At 43.2% G+C, this 23,644-nt stretch overlaps 1 protein-coding gene and 1 long non-coding RNA gene across 4 annotated transcripts in view; one reads left to right on the top strand and one right to left on the bottom strand.

Moving 5' to 3' along the window:
- Positions 1–17,429, bottom strand: part of MAP3K9 (mitogen-activated protein kinase kinase kinase 9) — a 65,975-nt gene extending 48,546 nt beyond the window's left edge. For 2 of the 3 annotated variants that reach the window (XM_052782313.1, XM_052782314.1), the window contains exons 1-2: positions 16,848–17,429; positions 10,922–11,335 (exon numbers count right to left, since the gene is read on the bottom strand). In XM_052782313.1, the coding sequence (XP_052638273.1) occupies positions 10,922–11,335; positions 16,848–17,148 (715 nt within the window). In that variant the 5' untranslated portion in view covers positions 17,149–17,429. The remainder of the gene's footprint in view (positions 1–10,921; positions 11,336–16,847) is intronic. The other variant, XM_052782315.1, reaches the window with a different exon arrangement.
- Positions 17,430–18,188: 759 nt separating this feature from the next.
- LOC128140222 (uncharacterized) lies at positions 18,189–22,336 on the top strand. Its single transcript, XR_008234651.1, has 3 exons — positions 18,189–18,656; positions 20,310–20,509; positions 21,157–22,336. It is a non-coding gene; the product is annotated as an uncharacterized LOC128140222 (long non-coding RNA).
- The last annotated feature ends 1,308 nt before the right edge of the window (positions 22,337–23,644 follow it).

Genomic DNA, 23,644 nt, shown 5'->3' with positions numbered 1-23,644 from the left:
GATTTCAAAAACTTGCTCCAAAATGAGACCTCACGTTGTAGCTGTTTGCCAAAATCTAATTTGCAATTTTAGCTCTACCTTCCATAGTCAGCCTGCACAGCTTTGCTTCACAAGTATCCAGATAACAAGCAATCTGCTCTTGATCCTGCATTCAAAGTACTTAAAGTGATTAACAGATCTGCACGTGGACTGAGTCCGGGCTTTCCGCATGCAGTCTTTACCTACCTTCTGTTGGGTACTCTGCCGTTCATTTCAGTAGGACTGCATCTTTATTCTAATATTTGTTTGTGGTGCAGAAGGCTAAGTGTTGCATAAGATCCTGTAGAGCACAGAACTTAAGACTCACTCAAAACTTCACATCTTAGAAGGAAAAACAAAGAATACAAATATTGTCTCTAGTAATAAGCAAATATTTTCTCTCCTTTATTAGTAACCATCCAGCAACAACACATTTAAAAAAATATATACCTTGGAAGCAAAAGCTTTTTAATTATTGGGTACACATGAGGGTTCAGCAAATCCATAAAGCTGGCCCACTGTCCTCTTCTATCAACCTAGAGGTGATGGATGTGACAGCACAGCAGTTCCTGGATTTTAAGCCGTGCAGTACAGTAACTCTAAAGAGCTAATGCATAATGGGGGAGGGGATAGGAAAGGCCTCCAGAGCCACGATATATTTAGAATCGATCCTTTCACCTAGCCAAGCTGAAAAAAGTCTTACCGCTTTAGTGATCTGGTACAAAACACTTTGAATGCTCCTGGAGAACACTCAGGTGAGTTTCCTGGAAGAATGGAGCTGTTCAGCTCTGGTTTCAGACTAAATCCTACCATACTGCTTACATTGGAACAACCTTCTAGCTCAGGCATGGATTATTGTACCCTTCATAATCAGTTAAATGCTCCACAGAAAAAAATATAATTACATCTGTACCCAACACAGTGCTTCGCCAAATCATATCAGTTTGAAAGCTTGCAACAAACCAATAAGTGTATTAAGCAACAATGAAAAAAGGAAAGGGAAGAGTAGAATCACATGAACGACATTAACTAATTGTCACTCAAGAGACTGTCTGAAAACAGATTTAATAATAGTGCTGGTTCAGTGGGAGCCATTTCCAGGCAAATAGAAACATGAAATTCATGATGAAAAAAGTAGCACAGAACTGTTTTGCTTTGGCTTCAATTAAGACATCGCTATGAAACACCCAATAACACCAAGTACTATTCATTCCTGGAATAGGCTGGTACTCCGCAATCTAGAAGGTAAGGAAGACATAAAAACTTCATGAGCTGCAGCACAAACCACACCAGAAGCTGGGGGTTTTTTGGTGGTTTGTTTGTGTTTGGTTTTTGTTTTGGGTGGTTTGGGGGGGGGGGGGGGGGGGTGTTTGTTTTTTGGTTTTTTGGGGTTTTTTTAAATCAGATCTAATTAAAAAAAACTTAGGAAAAGGAAGAGAGGTGTATTTCCATTAATCAGAACAAATGTTAAAAGGCTCTAAGATGCCCAATCAACAAACAAGCTACAGCTGACAACAGCAAAATTCAGACTTTCTTGAGTATTGCAGAATGTTACCTTAAGCTGAGCAGAACAAGTTGCCAGCTGCTGAGAAAGAAGGTAGTCCTGCACTGTTGCACATGAAAGTCCACGCAAGATAACAGCTCATGCAGTAAAGCTATCGGAAAGCTGTTCACTTTTTGATGCATTAGATTTCTGTTAGTTTTCTAACCCAGCTTACTCTGTCATCAAAGAGTGTAAGTGACAACACATTACCCTGATGAAGCATTCGGAATATTCCCCCAGTTACTAGATGACCATAATCACATCAAAGCCACGCACTATATGACTGATTACCTCAAACAAGAAAAAGCAAACCAATAAATGCAAGGGCAAGACTGTCAACACTTCAACAAGCAGAATTAGGCATATCGAGTTCTATTAATCAAAGTTATGGGATTTTTCTTATATTCAGGATCCTTGAACAAGACTATTCTAACATCTTTTCCTAGGCCCATACTCAAAGAGGAGAAACAACAGGAAATCCTGTAATACTTTTGTTGCAGGTGGACCACATGGCCTCGTTCACATACATTCCACTGTCCTTACACATACGTACCATTTTTACAACAGTTATCCATACTAGCATTTCTTTATAGTACCCCAAGAACCACCCAGGAATCCCCAGTTTAAGCACAGCAATTGTTGCGATAAGCAAAATCTTAGTGGCAGAAATACTTACCTGTCACTAGCAAATGGAGCTACTGGCACACGACTATCATTTGCTACACATCTAAACAGTAAGTCTATAAATCAGCAAGGTTGAAGCCATGCTCACATTTAAAATCAAGGTTTCCAGTTATAATACAAGCAGCAAATCTTAACATTTCTTAACAGCCAAAGCAAATTCCAGAAGCCTGTTTGATGAAGCTTCAGAGGAAGATATACAGCTAACTAGGAGCTTGGCTTGTAACTCTAAAAATCATCCAGGACTTTAGTAGTACAGCATTCAAAGCACATACAGGATTTCAGAGCTAATGTGTCATCTATGTGTACATTAGCTAAAGTTTGGTGGTTTGGGAGGGTTGGTTGGGGTTTTTTTTAATAAAAAATGATGTTATAGTAAATGCTTGAGTAATAGAACAATGCTTTTAGAAAGCAGAGTGGAAGGGCTGTCTGTGGTAGTAACATGAACAGCTCATAGGAGGGATGTCTATCCTCGAGCTACTTCCTTCTGAAGAGAACCCTAAATGATGCTGCACCATGCTGCCATTACCACCATAACGACTCTTCTGCAGTCTGGGACCCAAAGATTTGCTATTATGCGAGTGAGTCCTCTTCTCCCTGATCTTAAGAAACACTGATGAAACCAAACAACATAACTCTAAATCCTTATACATTGTGATAGTTTCTCTTCTTCGTTGTCGTGGTTTAACCCCAGCCAGCAACTAAACACCACGCAGCCGCTCACTCACTCCCCCCCACCCAGTGGGATGGGGGAGAAAATCGGGAGAAGAAGCAAAACCCGTGGGTTGAGATAAGAACGGTTTAATAGAACAGAAAAGAAGAAACTAATAATGATAATGATAACACTAATAAAATGACAACAGCAATAATGAAAGGATTGGAATGTACAAATGATACGCAGTGCAATTGCTCACCACCCGCCGACCGACACCCAGCCAGTCCCCCGAGCGGCGAATCCCTGCCCCCCACTTCCCCGTTTCTGTACTGGATGGGACGTCACATGGTATGGAATACACCGTTGGCCAGTTTGGGTCAGGTGCCCTGGCTGTGTCCTGTGCCAACTTCTTGTGCCCCTCCAGCTTTCTCACTGGCTGGGCATGAGAAGCTGAAAAATCCTTGACATTAGTCTAAACACTACTGAGCAACAAATGAAAACATCAGTGTTATCAACATTCTTCGCTCTGAACTCAAAACATAGCACTGTACCAGCTACTAGGAAGACAGTTAACTCTATCCCAGCTGAAACCAGGACATTCGTGCATGAGGTTCTGTTACTATTTCTTTTTCATATCTGGAAAAAGTTCAGGTCTGAGAAAGGCTGAATTTACCTTTCCATCAGCAGTCAGACAATTAAGAAGCAATTATTAGATATGCCAGTCAACTTCAGCAACCTTTTGGAAATCAAGGTCACACCAATCTAACTGAAACTATCCTAGAATCAGAAAGTAAACGTGTACCAAAAAGCAGCTACTTAAAATCACATGCTATATCCTGTATTCTTTCCAACAGCTTAAGGCTTTCCTTGTCTTGTCATAAGGGAATATGCACCATCTTCAAAATGGGATCTTACTTAAAATTAAGGAATCATCTTGGGTGATGAATCATCACTTCAAAGAGCAAGAGTGTGCTTAACTTCTGATGCTTCCAGAGTGAGTATGTTTGCTTCAGATGCACTGAAATTCTGAAAGGAATTGTTTGATGAGAAAAGCAAGAGTGAAGCCACTGACAGAAACCTCTCAGAATTCAAATTAAGTTTGAGGTGGGAGCAACACAAAAAAAAAAAAGTAGAGCTGAAAAAGTTATTCTAGCTTCCTAGAAATGCCACAACAAGGCTGTTCTGACTCTTGACTTGCTCCTTAGAAATTTCAGAAAAACACAGATTTATCCCAGCTCTGTCACAGATGAATTCATGGCAGCAGCACACATATGCCTAGGTACACTTCCTGCATGATGGTGCTCAGGTCTGCTTGTTATCTATTCTATGGTTCCATACGCACAATTTGGAGAAGGTGCTTAGTGTCATAACTCTCTGTTATTTTTTTTTTCTTAGGAGCAGAAAGAACCCTGCAGAAAAATACATGTAGTGGCACAAAGACATGAAAAGGATATTAGATAGGTTTTTAAAAGTAATAAACACAATTTCACTTAAAAAAATCAGAGGAACTCTTTCCATTCTTGTCTACAAAGATAAGGAATTCCATTTGTGAAATTGCTGTGAAATTGCCTTTTTGCTACTTGGTGTGGGCAGGAGAATACCAAAGTGTTCTTGTGGACATCAAACTTATTCCATAAAGTCTTTCTATTTTTGACTTGCAATTAACAGTGAAGACATCAATTCATATGCAACTAAACCAAACCATTTACAGGAGATTTATTTTCATTTTGGAACTCTCAGAAATCTACTGAAAACATACTGAAAATAAGGCTGCAACATGAAAGCATCTGTCAATCCTCTCAGAAAGGAAAGCAGCTGCACTAATTTAGACAAGCTAAGGAGAAAAAAAAAAAACACAAAGTAAACTGTCACCCTACTTCTGTAAATTCCCAGTGTCTCAACAGCTTAAAAATCAGCATCACCTTCAGGTATAATTTAAATCTTCTGAACTAATAACACATGAAATTAAAATATTTTTTTCATTCTGTTCAACAGAAAGTTGTAGTATTACTGGCATGAATTTCATCATTGTATTACGACATGCAAAAAATGATAGGTATTTGGAATATTTTTAACCACAATACAAGTGACCAGGGTATCAGCACTAAGGTTGATAGGCTGGGGAGACAGAGAAATAAGCAGAGTAACCAGAACTAGGAGTTATGCACCATTAGCAATATCGTATATCATGTCCATAGAATCAGATAATTGCTTAAGGGCAGAACCTGCAAAGTCATAAAGTCACCTTTAATCACCCTTAGGAGCATATTCAGGCTGTTTGAATGGCTTGGTTTCTACTGTATACACTTTTTAAATCTAAAAAAAAAAAAAAAAAAAGAAAAAGGAAAAAAGTTTACTGAATTTTGCTCCCTGAACTGAACCAAAAAACATCTGCACAAAATTCATCTCCCAGCTGTTGTGTCCCCCTGCCACCAAAATCTCACATTTTTATCTCTTTCCTCATATAGGACAAGGGACCACCCGACTAAGGCCAGATCAGTTATTCACCCAGTGTAAAGCATTCAGATGCCACTGAAATAGTTTCACTATACTTTACATGAAGCATTACTCACACTCATTTAATTGCACTGACAAAGGAAATCCATTCTGATAGAAGGTACAACGTTGGAGAGTTAGTCAGCAAATTAGACTGAAGTACCAGAAGCAGCAATAATAGTGCAGACTTCCAAACTGTTCTGCCAACATAATTTAAGCAGACCCTGGAAAAACTCTCTTCTACAACATTACCAGACCGAGGAAGAGGTTTACATTAAGCACTTTTCCTTCTCTGAAAAGGCCAACAGAAGAGTGTCAATTATGAATGGATTGGGATGTGAATACTGCAACAAGGAATGAGATAACTAATGACATGTTATCAAGACTGATATGTAACATTCAAGTCCTGTTGTCCTTGGATTGGATTTGAACTAGTCGCAAGGAATCCCTGCTTCTAAATTCTGCTGTATTAAAAAAAAAAAAAACAAAAAACCAAGGAATATTGTAAGTCCTAGGAACAACTGTCCAGAGACCACGTGAAAGTCAGCTCTATTAGCATCTTTACGAACAGAAAAAGGCTTAACAACTGCATAAAATAAGCAAAGCTATAGCAGAGTTTGGAAGTCTTTAGAAAGCTAGAGCTTTCTATATCTCAGGATATCACAAGCTTACCTTGATGGTCCAAGAAGTAGGAGAGGTGAACACCTTCAAAGAACTAGAAGGGAAGAACTACTGACTTGACTGAATCAGAATTGTTGGGGTTTATTTTGAGCTCTGTCCTTACCTCTTTCTTTGACCTTGGCCTTGTCACTTTGCTGCTAATCTTCTGTGCCACTCTGTGGAACACAAAGATAGTGACTTTTATAAAGCACTTTGCTAACTGGCATGAACACCCTCAGCAAAATCTTTCAATGTAGTGCAAATAACAAATGTATTTTGCTGAGCCAGTCAAAAAAAGAACAAATATGCTTTTGCTAGTTCTCTGCAGCATTAGTTAACTGGCATTATTCCTATAGCAATACTGGCATATCTAACATTGACAGACAAGTAGAAAGAAACAGGACCAGCTTCATTATTTACAATACTTCACTAAAACCAACAGGACTGCCCTTTTTGATCCTAAGCATTATATGCCAAGCACCTTCCTCTGGCCAGAAATGAGACTCAAAGTCACAGGTGAGAGATAAGAGAAAGGGAAACTCTAAGAACTATGCTAAACACAGTGATGTTGGCTTCAGTGGGCATTCCTAGTTGCTTTTTCTCTATAGCTCAGCATTTATATTATTTAGGAGTGTTCACATTGGGAGAGGCCTACTACCAATTCTGTAACATACGCTCAGTGGTACACCAACATGCAGCTGCAGAGGGAAAGGTTACCAATATCACCAGATCACGAGAAGAAAAAGAAGCCAGAGAGAATTCTGTCAGATTAAGAAGATTAATTTTCATATGGAATAAATTGAATCTCTTGAATCAAATGCCAAAAAAAAAAAAAATTCTCCTCACACAGCAGAACAAAATAGCTTTCCTGGGTTATCTTCTTTCTCTTGTACAGTTATATGACTGACATGCGAGTTGGTAATGCCACTGGAACACTCACCTACCAGCCTCACTGCCAACTGAACTGACACCCAGCAAAAGAATTTCAGGGTCTCTAAGTCACAGGTGTGCAATTTGTTCTGTAAAGATCTTTATGTACTCATTTCCTGATAGCATCCCCAGAGCAATGAAACAGGGAGCCCTCAGAACCTCCAAGATTTACAATGAAAATCTGCCTCAAATGAACACAGTACTTAAAATGTACAGGGCACTCTTCCTACACTCTAAATGTATTAGCATTAAACATTAAGTTATGATAATGAAAAGGAGAAAGAAAAATGATGGAACTGAAAAAATGTCCACCTTTTTGGTTAAAAGGAAAACAGACAATTGGTTTGGACAGTGCTTTTTGACAAGGAGAATCTCAACAGACACCTCCTGGAATCTTCAGATAATCCCCTGCAGTTCAGTCGCTATACAAGGCGAAGTTACCTCCCAAAGCAATCAAAACCTTATGTTCTTCACTATGCTATCAGAAATGTTGAGAACTATTCTGAGCGTTGTTTTGGTACCTATTACTTGAGTCCACAAGGCTACAATAAGTTTAGATTAAAAAGGATTTTTTTTTTCAAAGCCTTATACATATGTAATGGGGTAAGTTCTCAGACTTGTATTAAGGTGCCCAGTTGATTTATTTTACTCTTCAAAATGTAACATGACCTTCTTAAAAGGTTCATCATGAAGTACTGTCCTTATGCATTCTGTATCTGCCTAAAAATAGGCAGACATCTGAAAGCAAGGCATTCTCTGATTTTCTTCTATTCTGGCAGAAAATTTTATTTTAAATAAGGCAACTCTGTTCTTTCCCACTCCCCCATCTTTTTCCCTAACTCCCAAACTAAGTCATCCTGCAGCTTCGGATGGATAGTGCAGGTCCCAGCTGGTGCTTGAAGGCAAGATGAGATGTATGAGAATCACTATCTATTACTAAACATAGGCAGTACCAATCAGCAGATCAATACAGCTGATGCTCCCATGACAGGTCTACAGTATTTGTAGATGCTTAGTACATGAAAGAAATCTTTTCCAAGTTCTTGCAAGCAGAAGCTGTTCCTTCTCCAGAGACACATTACTGCCTATCAGTTGGTGGCTGGTAACTTGTGCAAAGAAAATGCTACAAGTTTGTAATTCTACAGGCACAAAGCTAACAACATAACCTGTTCTCAATTATCCACAGTAATTGAGAAAACTAAGTACATCAGAAAAATATAGAAAACGCAAGCCATATATAAATCAGGATGCAATAACATACTTAGTCCACTAATCTTTACAAAACTTGTAAAAAAGCTTTCCATAGAAAACAGAGCAGGGGAATTTCCAGGATGCTTATTATATATAATGGAAAAGGGATTTCAACAATGCAGTGACAGAGTATTCAGTAAAGACATGACTTGGACAGTCCAAAGTTGTTTATCCTACAGATAACAATGAATTAAGTCTACCTTCATGTATAGGTAATATAGACTTTTTTTTTTGGGGGGGGGGGGGGGGGGGGGGAAGAACCACAAAACAGAAAAGACCAACAGCCCCTCCCCCCCCCAAAAGCTACATCATTGTCATAATCTAATATTTATGATACTTGCTTTATAGATACACCCAGAAAAGAACATATATTTTCAAATGTTTAAAATAGTATGCATTTTAAATTTCTCTTCCACCACACAGCACAGAATGAAGAACTCTATATTGCCAAACTAAAGTAAACAGCTGTTGTAATGTCAAGCCCATACCTGAGGTTACTAATTCATCCTATTTCAAAACAGAGTTACAAAACAGTGAATTTTCCTTAAAATATGTGAAGTCCTTCCTTCTAGTATCAGCTTCTACATTTATTTAGTTTCCCAAATACAATACTGCTTTCTGAAGACTTAGCTGGGCTAGAATTTTCCTATACCCATCATTTCTGTACTAGATCTGATGGTATCTTTGGTCAAGATCACCACATAAATTCTCCACCTCTCCCCTCCAAACACAGGACATCTTTGAATCCTTCCACAGGCATTCCCACTCATTCTTCCTCTTCCTTTACTATTGCTTTCTCCCAAAAGAGGAAAATTCTAGTAATATATGTAGCAAAACCCTCAACTTCTCACTGATAATTTACAGTGCAGCACAACTACCTACTGCTGATTCACTGTGACAAGAGACATTTACTCTTGCTGCTGACAGTACAGATGTTTTCTAGCATCCGTATCTGTGGTTGGTGATACTGTGCACTGGTGTCCCACTGGTTGGGCTGGTTCTCTGCTTAATATGTTTCCCTTTCACAACTAGCAGTCTCTAGTCTGAATAAAACAGTGACATACTAGGAGCTAACAGCTTTTTATCTTAGAAAATTAAGCAAGAAAGTCTTAATGGCCTGTTAGCAAAACAAGCAAGTAAATATTTTCTTAGGTAAGGAGGAAAGGCCCAACACTTAAAGGCAACTATTTCTTATTCACAGATGCAGCCAGTCATCCGTTAACCAAGCCAATCAATCCTTCATTTTATAGCATTTATCAATATGCCCATATATAGTGCCGTCTGTAAGGGAAAGGTTTAGATATTAGGAAATCTTTATAGACATTAAGATTGCCTTACTCTAACAAAAAGGGAAACTTTCATAGTGTAAGAATAATATTATAGAAACCAATTTGAAAGCTCTTATAGTTCCTATCTTCAAACTCACTAACAAGAGTTAGTAATACCAGTTTGTTGGGTTTTTTTCCTTCACAATGAACTATGTAAATTCACTGCCACAAGATTTGAGGCCAAAAAAACCACAGGAAGATTCTGCAAGGCCTGGAAATTTACAGTGTTGTAATGGTTAATGCTAGCTCCAGTGAATCTATTTAAGATATTAAAACTGCCATCTGTCAGACCTCTTTGCTAGATGTTACTGCCCTCAAAGCAAAGGAGAACATTTGCCTGCATCCCAGCCACCCAGTTCATATTAATTCAAGCCATAAATGAAAATGAGTTCATAGTAACACACATACCTAAACCACTGCAGCCAACACGCAACTATGTGTTTGCTCTTGCCATCTAGACACAGACAAGCAAAGAGAAAGGCTAAACAGCTCCATGCAGGCATCGGAAAGGAGATGATGATCTTTAAACCACTGCAGCAGTTTGCTCCCACATTCATAAATAATGTTCTATGCATGTGTTTGACTTCAAGGCAATTTTAAGTTTGGGAAAACAGACACACTACAAAAACAATACCCAAGTGGCAGACGATAACGCTATTAGTATTACAGAGTAGCTATTCACCATGATTTCCAGAATCCTAACTACCAAGGTTCAGTCCCCATGCTCTAATGGGTCAGCTGCATCCCATGTAAAGCACCACAAACATCAGCTGAAGTCCTGGGTGTACAAGGGCACCCACTGGGATATTTCATTTACCCGAGTTAATGTTTCTGTCAACTCCAGCTCTATGAGGGATAGAGAGAAGATCCAATTCAGCAGGGACAGGTTAAATCTCCCATACGGAAAACAGGCTTGCATCTCATCTATACAGCAAAATCTAGCAAGTAAAATGAAAGCTTGGGAGCATTTATCTTCCCAAAGGAGCATTTATCCTTCCAAAAAGTGGAAGGAGAATACACATTTTAAGTTCAACAAGACCTTCCAACCTACAGGAGTCTGCTGAAATGCCAATAAAACCGATACACTGTATATATATATTAACTACTAGAGAAGCATGCTCCATTTACAGTTGCTTTTGCATCCAGTCATTTAAGTTGCTTCTACAAAGTGAAAGCATTTACATGTTTCCTGTGGTCTGTAGCACCATACTGTAGAAAAATAAACCCCTCTGGGATTGAATTAGAGGATACAGTGGTTCACAAGAAAGGATCGCTAAGTTAACATTATTCCCCTCTTCGTACGATTTCTTTCGAAAAAACATATCCCAGCACCCTGGCTGTTCACTGTGTAGCACTTACTGTTGCTGGACTTCAGGTCACGGTGAATTATGGGAACAATTGCTTCCTCGTGCAGGTAGTTCATTCCCCTTGCAATCTGTACTGCCCAGTTCACTAGTATGTCAGGAGGTATCCTTTTACCAGACAACACTCTATTTAGTGATCCTCCACGGGCAAACTCCATGATCAAGCAAAGATTAGGTTCCTTCAAACACACGCCCCTGAGGGCAATGATGTTAGGGTGCTTTAACATTGCAAAGAGCTTGGCCTCTTGGCGGACATTCTCAATGGTCTGGCTGATGTCCTCATCAGGGTCATAGCGAGCTGCCTTGACAGCAACCTCATCTCCTATCCATACAGCTCGATACACTTTTCCGAAGCCCCCTATGCCAATGATTTCCTCCAGAACAAGCTCTGAGAAGTCGATCTCCAGGACTAGGGAAAGAGGAAAAAAAAGACGTAAACATTTAGCAACTATGCAGCCAGTACATCAGCTGAAGGTCTGTGTTGCCCAGCCTCACCCTTACCCTTGGAGGAAGGGCCAATTTTCACTCCAAAACAATACAAATGAAAGCAGCAGTCCCTTCTGACAACCCTTCATTGCCAAATAACATGGTAAAACAGATCTTGCAGTATCATAAAACCTGTATGAAGTACTCACTGTGAATGGTGACAAATTAGACCTAATGGTGGTGAATGACACACTTAATAAAATAGCCTCCTCTTAAACACACTTAAATCCTTCTAACACTGACACCCCCTTAAGGATAACCCTTCATTTTCTGCCCTCAGTGACAGTACAAGATTCCAAAAAAGAAAAACACACCCACAGGCTAATCTCCACTGACTTCACTATACAGTGCTTAATGTGACATAGCTAAAATTCAACACAAAATGCATCTGCTCCTGCATTTGTCCCTTACGTGTCTTTTATTCAACCGCCACTAACAATCTTTTAGTCCTTCCCAAATCACACTTATTCTTCCACACCTCTACAGGCTTTGCAGATTCGCTCCCCACAAGAGATTCGTTAACCAATTCTGACACTACTGACAACAGTGTGACAAACAGATGGATCAGACCACAAACTGAGTATGCAGAGCTAGCAATCAGAAAAACACTTTTTGATTAATGCATACTGCATTTTTATTACAGAAACTATATGAAATAACAGAATCATCATTTTCCATTCCCATGCACTCACAGCTATACTTTACAGGCTGCCACAGTAACTGGTGGCTACTTGGCATTGTATAGTAAAAATCTACAGATGCAGATGTCTTAATTCAGAAAAAAAAATTGCATCGGTGAGAAAATATATCCTGTACAACTGTACACTAAACATAGTTTATGCTCACAGATGGCCAAAAGAACCCATCCAATACTGACTAATGTAGAATGGAAAAAACACATACTGACCATTGAAAACATGCTAACACAGCTGAATTTACAGTAGTGGTAGGCCACTGGTTAGATACCATTGATGCTATTCTGATATTTTGGTGGTTACCAACTCCAGTCAAAGAAATTTTTAAAAGCTTTAAAGGAAAAACACCATAATGCAAGGATTTAAGCAGAAAGTCACCAATACTTTTAATACTCTCCTGTATTTGAAATGCCAAAGCTGACATGACTCCCCTGCTTTGTCTAGTAGAAAGGAAGTTAAGTCTGTAATGGACTTACCTGATATAGGTATTAGTTCAGAGTACTGTATTATATTACTGGGTTTTGTAGTTACCGATTGTACACATAAAACTCTCCACTGTTTTTAAAAGAAATTACATAGTCATACAAGGCAAGGGAGCAGGTTAGATTCTGCTTAAGTAAAATATTTTACTTACTCCAATCAAATGTCTTTTCTAAGTATAAGCCTATAGTACAGACGTGGTCACAAAACTGTATGGAGTTAATACGAACTCTGCTGTCCACAGCTGCAGATTTTTTTTTTTTTAATGGTTTGGGTTTTTTTTTTTTTGACTGAGCTCTATCTTCCCTGAACATGATTTTTAAAAGTCTGGCTTACTTTTGTAAGCTGGTCAAACCTATGAGCTAGGAGTTGAATATGTATAGGGATTATATCATCAACCTTCCTATGCAGTACAGCCAACATATGCAGATCCTTAGCTAGCGTAATAAGGATGCCTGTGCTCTTTTTCCTAGTGTTCCATGAACAAAAGATTAATGGGAAACAAGGCAGAAGAGTGATCAGGAAAGTATTCCAAAAGGAGGAGAGGTCCTTTGCAGTCCAGAACACAAAAAGAATTTATTTGTCTGTTACTGCGAGTACATCTTTTGGGTAATGCTCTGAACATCAAGGATTTACACAACAAAGAAGGTTTCACTCCTACAGTAGCAGCCTTGCTGTTCAAATGCCCACGAGCTACAGATTACTAGAAAAGATGAAGTAGATTCTGACCAGAAACACTGAAATTTTAGAACAAGACTGCAAAGACAATAACTCCAGATATGAGACTACCCTGTCACTGAGAATACACAAAGGGAGCAGCTCTGGTATTTCTCACTGATGAAAGAGCTGAAGAAATCAGATGCTGAGCCCTGTCACCTTCAGTCAGTAGAATTTCAGCACTGGTAGAACGCCCACTTAAGCTGCTCCTAGGGACAAGGTCAGTTAAAAGACCGAAAACGTAAGCCAGAAAGCAAGATCGACAGACCGTCCCCCAGCTCCCGCCACGCAACATGCTGGTGGTATTCACAACCAGCGTTCTCCTCGGGCATTTCACGGATTCAGAAGGCGTTAAAAGACACGCTGAGCGAGCGCTTCCCGCCGGCCGGCAGCTCAGCGGGGGAGCGGCGGCGGGGCGGCGGGCAGCTGGGGCGGTGCTGAAGGGACAGCTCCGCCGGCGGCGGCCGGCCCCGCCCCGCCCCGCCCCGGGCCCCCCTCCCGCCCCCCGGGGCCCCCGCCCGAGCTTCGCCCCGGCCGCTGGTGCAGAAAAGAAGCGCGACAGGAAGGCGACAGGCGGCAGGAGGAGATGGGCAAAGGAAGGCCGAAGATGTGAAAAGCAAAACTCTTTCTCTGTGCTGTCACCCGCTTCGCCGCAGGAAAAACAGACCCCTGCTGGACGCCCAGTTGAACAAGTCTGGGACGTCAAACGGAGAGATTCATGCTCCCAGATGAAAGCTGAAGTGTTACACTGTCAGTTATTTTGCAAACAAAGTTTTATCTGCAAGTACGACCTTAGCTCTACTTTGAAAATGTATGTTTCCTTTAAGGCAGACTGGCCAGCTCACCCTCATGGGTAGCTCAATCAGAAAAAAGACAACTCATCTTTAGAAAAGTTTTGCTTGGTTTCTTTGAAGGTATTTTGTGCTGAATTAGTTTCTTCATTTTCACAGACTTAGTTATACAGCTAGGTTAGTGCACAAAATACTTGTTTTTCTTCACCTTTCTAAACACACTAACTCCTTTCCTAAACTCCAGTTTAATTTGGCAGACATGCTGTACTGGACCATAAGGGCAACGGGAATGCTTAACGTGCATTTTCTGCCTTAGAATTAAGGACTGGAGTGCTATCATCGCTCTGGGGACCGATAAGGAATTACAGAGCCTGTACGCCACGAACCAGTGGCCATGTTGACAACTGCAAAGTAGTTGTTGTTTAATCGGCATTTGTTATGCCATACAATTAAGCTATTTAATTCAGTCCGTAGGGTGTAAGAGCCCATAGCGCAGATGAGGGTCCTTCAAGTTGGCCCACCGCTGACAGCCTCAATAGGCTACTTTTATCATTCATGGTACCCCCACCGAGGTAAGATTCAAGCACGCTATGTGGATGGCTGAAAGACAGCATGCAATTACTAGCTATACTACTACAGCTCTCAGTGGAAGCAGAATCTCTAGGACTTATACTCCAAAATCTTCATCAAACATGAAGACAAACTTCAGGAAAGCAACTAAAAATAGCTTCTGTGCCGAGGTGCACATCTGGAATGACACCTTGCATTACTCCTGCAAACCTTTAATGCTTCGTAGTCCAGTAAGTTAACAGTAGACTGTTATTCCAAACAGCTATCAAACTAACATGACCAGCTCTAAAAGTGGGTATCGTTCCTTGCAAAGGGATTTCTGACATTGAACTTCAAAATCCAATTCAACAGCAACGAACTTTACCCCCTGTCCAAATTGCATTGTTTCTTTAAAAAAAGAAACATACTCCTTTAGCATATTAAAAACTTATTGGAGGGCAATAAATTCTACTATCATGAACATATGGTTGATGACTTGACAGAAGTAGCGTAGTCCTGTCATGGCACTAGAAGGGTAAGGCTAGGATAAAGGGGGAAGGTGCAACTCCGTAACTGTTCCTGAACTATCAAACCATAGAAAGTACAATAACGCAGGAGAATCCAGAGTTACAAAGCTTGCGCTTGAACAGTCAAAACAGGAGGGGGGGCTGAGGTTTCAAGAAGTTCTGTAGAAACGGTTCTCCTAACTATCTCCACGGCAAAACCTAACAAGCATTCACAGTGTTTTCTGCACGTGGGGAAAAAAAATAATTCATCTATACTGTTCCAGCATGAAAGCAAGCACCACCACTGCCCAGCCTAGTCCCTTCACATTCCCAAGGGCAATACTATGAACTACTGAGTTTTTACCTAAATGCTTTCAAACAGAACATAGAATGAGAAAAAAGCTATTAGTTGCATTCCTTGGAGATACGTCCTAGATAGGACAAAGCATCTTTTTTACTCCTTTTACTTTCTAGAAAAGCCTACTAGTCTGAAGATTTTTCTCTGCCCCTCCGAAAAAAGCTTTATTCTTGCCCGAGTTGCCAATAGTGATAGATAAACAGGATCTAGAAACCGTCATTCCACCATTCCACACTGTTTCTCTTTCCACAATTGTACATAGTGGCAAAAAAAAAAAAAAAAAAAAGTAGAGATGAAATGGCCCTATTCTCTGGCTCCAACAAAGGCTTCAAAACCGCACTGAAGCTCACAGAAACAAACCAATCCGTTCGTGCCTTCAGCATCACAACTTCGCCAAGCAACCCTCAGGTAGGCCCAGATATCCAAACTTGGGTAAAACTCATTCACAGGTATTTTAGAACAGAATTCATAAGGTGGCAAAGGGCTACGGAGGAACCTGGTAACACAAGCCAACTTAGGAATTTTTAAGTCAAAAATAATAAGCTTTTGGTTAGGAGAAAGGAAGATATTGAACAAGTGTTAGCAGTGAATCAACACTGCAGGAAGCAACTGCTTCCTACCCAGCAACCTCCTCCTTAAGGATAGTGTTAAAGGGAGAGTCACCAAAGCCCTCGGTGACTCCACGACTGCCCCGCCTCGGAGCTTCAGCCGTTTGGTGAAGGTTTATCAGCCCCTGGAAACACAGGGCTTGACAAAGGGACCCAACCGCTCCCGGCGCCAGCGAAACGCTAACACTGCGCTAGGTTCGGCCTCCCCGGAGAGGAGCGCTAGCCTGGAAGAGAGAAGGGCACTGGAGCAGCAGGAATGCGGCTGCGGGTGGCGAAGAGAACGGACCGGAGGACGGGGCGGGGGCGGGCCTAGCCCAGCCGAGCGGGGCCGCCGGTCCGGGGCAGCCCCAGGGCGCGAGGGGCCGGGCCGCCGCAGCCCCCTCCGCTCCCGTGCCGAGGGCCACCGCGGGGCCCGCCCCCCCCCACCGGGCTGGTCCTCCCCCCGCCGCGGCGGTCCCGGCTCCCGTCAGGGCTGACGGAAAGGCCGAGCCGGGCCGGGCCTCCCTCCGCGCCGGCGGCGGTCCCGCCTCCCCTCGGGAACCTCGAGAGGGCGGGCCGGGGGTCCCCCCCACCCCCCCGGTCCCGGCTGCCGCCGGACCGCGCCCGCCCAGGCCCACAGGAGGGCGGGGACCGGGACCGGGCCTTTCCCCCGGCTCCCCCCCCCCGCCGGGTGGCGGCGAGGGGCCGCGCCGAGCCCCCCCCCCCCCGCCCCGGGGCCCGGGCCGCCTTACGCTGTATGGCGGGGGGCGGCGGGTAGCGGGCCCGCAGCTCCGGGCCGGCCCCCTGCACGCCGCTGCTCACGTAGTTGCTGGGGAAGATGCCGACGCGCTGGTCGATCTTTCCCGTCCACCAGCCCTCGTCGCCGGACACGTGCGAGTCCCGGGACAGCACCTGCACCACGTCCCCCGGCCGCAGGCTCAGCTCGTCCTCGCCGCACGCCTCGTACTCGAAGACGGCGGTCCAGAGCGGCCCGCCGCCCGGCGGCTCCCCGCCGCCCGCGCCCTCCTGGCTGAGCTCTGTGAGGGGCTCCATGGCGAGGCTGCTCCATAGGGGGAGGCGCCCGCTGCAGCCGGGCGCTGCGGGGGGCGGCAGGGCCGGTACCGCCGCCTATTGTTCATGCGGCCCGGCGCCTGCCGGCAGCAGGTGCCGCCGCCGCGGGGGGGGTGCCCGGCGCGGGGCCGCCTCAGCCCAGCGCGGGGACAGGCGAGGGCAGGCAGCGCGTGCCGCCGAGCCGCCGCCGCATCCCCCCCCTCCTCCTCCTCCTCGCCCGCCTCCGCCTGCCGCCGCGGCCGCGCATCCCGGAGCCACCTGACTCTCTGGCAGCTTCGGCGGCGGGAGGGGAGGGGAGGGAGGGGAGGCTCCGCCTCCTCGCCGCCACTGGCCGCCGCTACCGCCCGTCAACGCCGCCCTCACCTGATTGAGGGCCCTTGCCCTCTTGGCCACGCCCCCTCCCCGCTCAGCCCCTGGCCTCGCAGTCTCGCACTCACCGGCGTCCCCCCAATTGGCCCCCGCCTCGTCAGCTTTCGCTTCCCATTGGGCCTCTCGGCGCCTGTCAGCGAGCGCTCCGAGCTCCGCATTCCCCGCCGCCCCTCATTGGCTGGCGAAAGGGGCATGACACGGCAGAGGGTCGCTGGTGGGGCGAATGGGTGGGCGGGGCGACCTTCGCCTGCCGGCGGCCGGAGGGCGGGGCCGCGGGGGGCGCCGCCTGCTGCCCTGCGGCGGCGCACCTGAGGCCGGGCCGGGCCGGGCCTGCGAGCGCCCGGGGCCTGCCAGCGCCCCGCCGGCGCGGAGCGGCTCGGCCCTCCCGGGGGAAACGCCGCTGCGCGCTCCTTAACATCGCCCTCCCTTGGCGAGGGCGCTGCCCGGCGTCCAGGGCCGCCGGGCCGCCTGTCGACGCCCTGCCCCGCGCCGGGGGCCCGCCCGGGCCTCCCGAGGGGTGCCGGGCCAGGGCGAGTCTGCCGTGGGTGCCGGGGTTTAGGGCGATGGCCGTGTGTGGCCAGAGCGGCCTGTCCTGGCGGGCCTTCCGCCCTTCCGGGGCCTGCCGCCCTTCCGGCACGCCGGCCTAGCTCTGGTGTCGTCGCCGGGAGCGGGGGCTTAGGCCAGAAACGGCATCAGAGGAGGGTCCGGGGTGGTCTTTGTCTTCAGTTACTCCATATTCTTCCACAGTCAGGCCGTCCTGAAGCAGAGGTGTTACGTGGGGTTTGTACAAGGTTAATACGGGTGCATCCCTGCTGAAGGCCTTTAGTAAAAATGAAACGGCAGAATTTATTGCTCACTCTTGCCATCGGTGTGTATAGCTTCTTGGTCCTGCAAATACAAATTCCTTCTGCCTGCTACCAACGTTTTTACAGCTTGTAAGGTTGCCAGATCCTGCAAACAGAATCCGTTCGTACTTGGTGATACAAAAGGGAGATTGTCCTTCCATTTCACTACAGTTTTCTTTAAAATCCTCATTCTATTTTCAGTGGTAAAACTGGAAATGAAAAGTCTGTTCATGCTTCATCATAATGAAGCTCACTGATGCTGAATGAGAACCCCAGGTACCCTGACCACACATGATGTCTTCCCACTTAACATTGAAATCTTGGGCTTAGTTTTCCTTTAGTGTTTTGTAAATGGAGTTACACAATGCTTCTCTGCAAGGTGAATTTTCTAAAAATTCTCCATTCCCTGGTGAGGCATTTGTTCTGTTTTATGTACAGAGTAACTGCTAATAGTTCAATTTTGTGCAGTGGGGCTTTGTCCATTTATCTATCCTTGTGTTAGCACTATGCTGCTGCACTTAGGAAGCACCAGGGTTTAGTCTTTAAAAAGAATGATGAAGATCTCGAGAATTGCGTGCTCCGAGTTAAAGAGGTCATTCAAAATCCTTACCGTTTTTTGTAGAATATTTGAATTTGCTTGTCTGTTTTCTGGGAAAACCACCACCCAACTGAAACGTAGTAACAAGTATTGCAGAGAACCTTGCAGAGAACTGGAATTTTTCTAGTTCCGTTCTTTTTTTCACAAACTTCACAGCCTTTATTTCTGACAGAAGCCAAAAATATCTTGCCTAGAAAGAGCTGGTATATTAATACCCTTATTTTACAAATAAATTAAAGAGCAAAATATATCTAGTTGAGGTCGGAACTAACATTTCAATGTGACACATGCAAGATTTAGGCATGCTGCAGCACTAGTTTTCAATTGAACTTGTGTAAGAAACGAGCTTTAGATTTTCTCCCGTATCTCCATCTCCTCTTGCCAGTGAGGGTGGAGCTGAGGACACATCCTCTCCACTATTCTTTGGTTACTTAAGGGTGTGTTTTCACAATTAGCGTAAGCTTATCCAATATTACTCTGTTGCTGAAAGGGACTTTCCTGCCCCTTGTCACATGCTTGACCCGCTTTCCTGATTGCAGCAGTAGTGACTGCACGGCTGTAGAGTTATTTCAGCTCATGTATCTAACTGAAAGCTAAGCTGCCAAGTAAAAGCAGCTAGTTTTCAATCAGCTTTTTAGGTTGATCTGACTTGCGTTAAGACTGTAAGCACAGTCGTTAAAGCCAGCACAACGTGAGGAAGCAGGACAGGATGGGTGAAAGGGACAGCAGACCCGGCTTTTTCAGCAACAGCCCATAGTTATGTTACCTTGTCTTGATCATGAAGCCGCGGGGTAACAAACAGCTGTATTCATGATTTTTGGAGTTCAAATAATAGATGACTGAGACAGAATCTGAAGGACTGATGTTAATGTCCCTAGTTAAAACAGCCTCAGTTGCATGCAATACTTTTCTGTCCAATTTTATTTAGGAAGAAGAAAGATTTCTTTAACTCACACAGTGGGGGATTATTATGCTTTATGTGAATATTGTGCTTTAAAAGTTGTAATATAAAAATTGGAGTGAGACATAAGAAAATGGAGGCCTCCTGCCTTTCAGCTGTTTGACACTTACTTTGATAACTGCTATAGAGCACTGATAGGTTTAAAGTAGAGAGTTATATTACCGATGGTGAAAACTATGATAGGAGAAAAATGACTTCTGCAGAGGCTCGGGCTGCCTGCTGTAGTGACCTGCCAAGACAGAACCCTGCCATCTTGTGGAACGCCTTGATATTGAAGTCAGCTTTGCTTCTCAAAGACATCTTTCTTTTTCTTTTTTTTTTTTTCTCCCTTCCCCTTATTTTTTCACCAATGATGTGTTTGTTTCTACAGAGACGGTGTGACTGGCTCAGGAAGCCCAGAACAGCCAGTGCCTGGAGCTGGGAGAGTGTCCAGGGAAATGCTCTGAAGAGCCATGATAGGATTTCCCCATTCTCACAGACTTCCCTTGGCATCTTTTACCAGCCATGTCAGAGACTGGTTCCTGAATGAAAACATTTGGCCAGATTGAGAAGGCTGTTCTTAGGATCAAGGTAAATAGGAAGAGCCAGTAAATGTTAAGTTCATATTTCAGTAACTGGCAAAAGGCAGAAGAAAAGAACATCGAAGACTGTCTGCATCCAGTCTGTGAAATATGACATTTTAGCGTTTGCGAGATACAGAAAGATTTTTTAAATGGTGCATGCTTTTCTGGTGAACATATAGCCTAAATGCTACACTGGAGGTTTTTTCTTACGCATTTTCTAATAAGACTGTATATATGTGCCCATTATTATTCAGCAGATCTGAATAATGGGAATTAGATTCTAGATATAGCAGATCCAGTTCTCAAAGTCTGTATCTGAATATACACTCCATGTATTCAGAAGTGTTTCCCAAAGTTTGGATATATATTTTCTTATAATATGTTTGAAAAGGAGAGTCTAATCTGCAAAATGCAGATGATACACTGAATGTAGTTCAAACTTCCTCTAAAATGGGAACTTTGGACCAAGGATTTTAATTCATGCTCATTTTCGCATCTACATTTTAAAAAACCTAGTTATTAGAGGATAAACAAAAAGGCCAGTCTATCCCCAGCCCTTGTTTGAAAAAGCTATGGAAAGTACTCTGCTTATTCAGTTCCATTATTCATGTAAATGTAGGATGATCATCTCAGATTTTGCCTTGTCTTTTCCAGATGTTTGTGCAGATTACTAAACTAGTACTCTCGCTTTCAATGGATGCCTTTCCTCCCTTTTCACTGGACTTAGCAGCTCCATAACAACATGTTACCACTGTGCCAGTCCGTAGTTACAAATCTACACTGGATATCAAAATGTTGGCACTCTAGGTTCCTAGTCTCTGTGCTCTGTGAGGGGAAAAAACCAGAATGCTAAAAAGAAAAAAAAAGGAAGAGGAATGTCCAGAAAGAAGAAGTACCAGCACAGTCCAACTACACCGCAGTACTAGAAAACCACTGTACTTCCAACTATAGCTACGATGAAAGCACGTCTCTACTAGCACAGTAAGAAAGTATAAAAGATTAAGAAGCAGCTCCTTGGCACATCTGCTTAGTGCAGCTCACTTCTTTTACATCCCATGGTAATTTATATTGCATCTTAAATTAACCCAGCACTAATGCTCTCATTTGTTTTTTATACATTTCAGATGATATATCTCAGCTGTGTCCCACGGTTATATCCACAGATATAACCATATACACCACTCTGGAGATGTATCTCATGCCAGTAAACAGAGTTGCTTGATCAATTGCTGAGAATTTCTCCTCAAACAATGTAAGCTTTACTGACAAGCGGATTCTTCCGTCATTATAAATTGCCTCTCTGCATGGCTGTAAAGCCGGACTGTGTTTTTTTCCCCACTTTAGAACAGTACTGCTTTGCCAACATCACTTTAGTGTAGGTTTGTTCTTCATGCAGGGGAGAGAGGTAAGCCACTGGCAACAGAAGCTTTATGAACTGTGCTGTGCTAGCCAGCAGGCAGGCTGCAAATCTGGGTCTTTAGCATCTGAGTTAGTAAAAGAGAGAGCTCTACTCTGCTTCATAAAATATATATGCTAATCTCCCAGATGGCTGTATCTTCTTTCTCCATAGAACAGATGACCTGGAAAATAAAAGAAGACTGAAAACACTGGAGAGTGGAAAATCTGGGCCAAAATCTGGGAGCTTCCAGTAGATTTTACAGACAGACTTGGCTTTTAAATTTAGTTTGAATTTGTTTTGATAATAAAATATAGCAATGATTACATGACTATTATTACAGGTCACAGTGTAATTTCACATGTAACGCAAAGCATTCATACATTTATCAGCATCCCTATAAGAAAAATAAAACAAAGGATGACTTTCAAACGAGATTTCTGCCTACACTAAAAGATACACAGCTAACAGAAATAACGTTTAACTTTGCCTTCGTAATGACTACCATTTGCATACTGTCTATTATCTCAATCCAAGCCACATTTATAGCTCCTGTTTAATTTGTCATTGTTTGAGTTGCTGCTCCTGTAGAGGCACACCAGAACCGCACTGCCACACTGGCAACATTGTGCCACAGTTTTGCAACTGCGTGGAACAAAAATTTAACTTATTTGAATAGAGATTAGTGCAATGCAAATGCTCCCACTGAAGTTCACCAAAGACACTACAGCAAACCTTTAGGGTTTCTGAAATCTTTATAGGTGCTGGTGGCCTCGATCTTCCTTTTTATGTTTTGTGTGAAAAGCAAAGCAGCAGCACAGTATCCTTCAGTGCCACAGCCAGCGTATGGTGCAGCACTTGCTCAGAGTGTTCTGCACTGCTTGCAGCACCTTGGCTTCTCTTCAAGGCCTTGTGCCCAAGGAATGACCAAGTCTCCCTTGTTTGTGAGGGCAATGAGGTTTTGTTTGGAAATAACAAAATCAAGATGGAAAACAAGATATTAGCTAGTCCGTGGTTTTGTTTAGGTTTTAAGTTTGTCAGACAAAGCCTTTGGGTCAGTTTTCAGGTTGCTGAAGCCACCCTTGAATAGCTTCAGAAACACAGCACAAAAATGAAGAATCCTGCATCTGAACTCAAGCCATAGGAGATGGATGCAAACTTTCTTCCTGCAACTTACAGAGACATACAAAATCCATTAGATACCAGCATTCATATCCAAATCATAGCTTTATACCCAAATCATAACTCTGCTAAATCTGTCATTACAAAGTTATGGACATAAAATAGATAGCCTTTTCATTTGGAGTAAAATAATCCTTTTGTTGATTGAGGCTGATGTCTTTTTTCTCTAATTTGTATTTAGTAGGTTAACTTACTATTCAGAATAATAAACCTCAATCTAAAATAAGACCAACTAGGTCAGTGCAGTAGTAATTGTTTTTTTTCCTTGTTGTCTTGAGGGAATAGGCAACATTTGCCTGCTGTCTCCTTTTATTTGCAATCACAGTTTAAATCTTGAGCAGAATTAGTTAGAGGAGCCTCTTTCAACAAATGTATGACTCTCTACTGGAAAATATTCTGTCTTGATTTTCCCATATAGCGTCTACTCTATGCCTGGTGACTAAGCTCAAATATGATACTGTATTCATTCGATATTTCATAAGGCAACTGGAAGGGGATTTCCTTGTACTTACATGGAAATGGACCTAACTCTGTTTTGATCTTTTAGTTAGTGTGGGCAGAGAG

This window comes from Harpia harpyja, chromosome 3 (assembly GCF_026419915.1).
Source record: "Harpia harpyja isolate bHarHar1 chromosome 3, bHarHar1 primary haplotype, whole genome shotgun sequence".
In the NCBI taxonomy this organism is placed as follows: domain Eukaryota; kingdom Metazoa; phylum Chordata; class Aves; order Accipitriformes; family Accipitridae; genus Harpia; species Harpia harpyja.
This window is presented reverse-complemented; position numbering and strand designations above follow the sequence as displayed.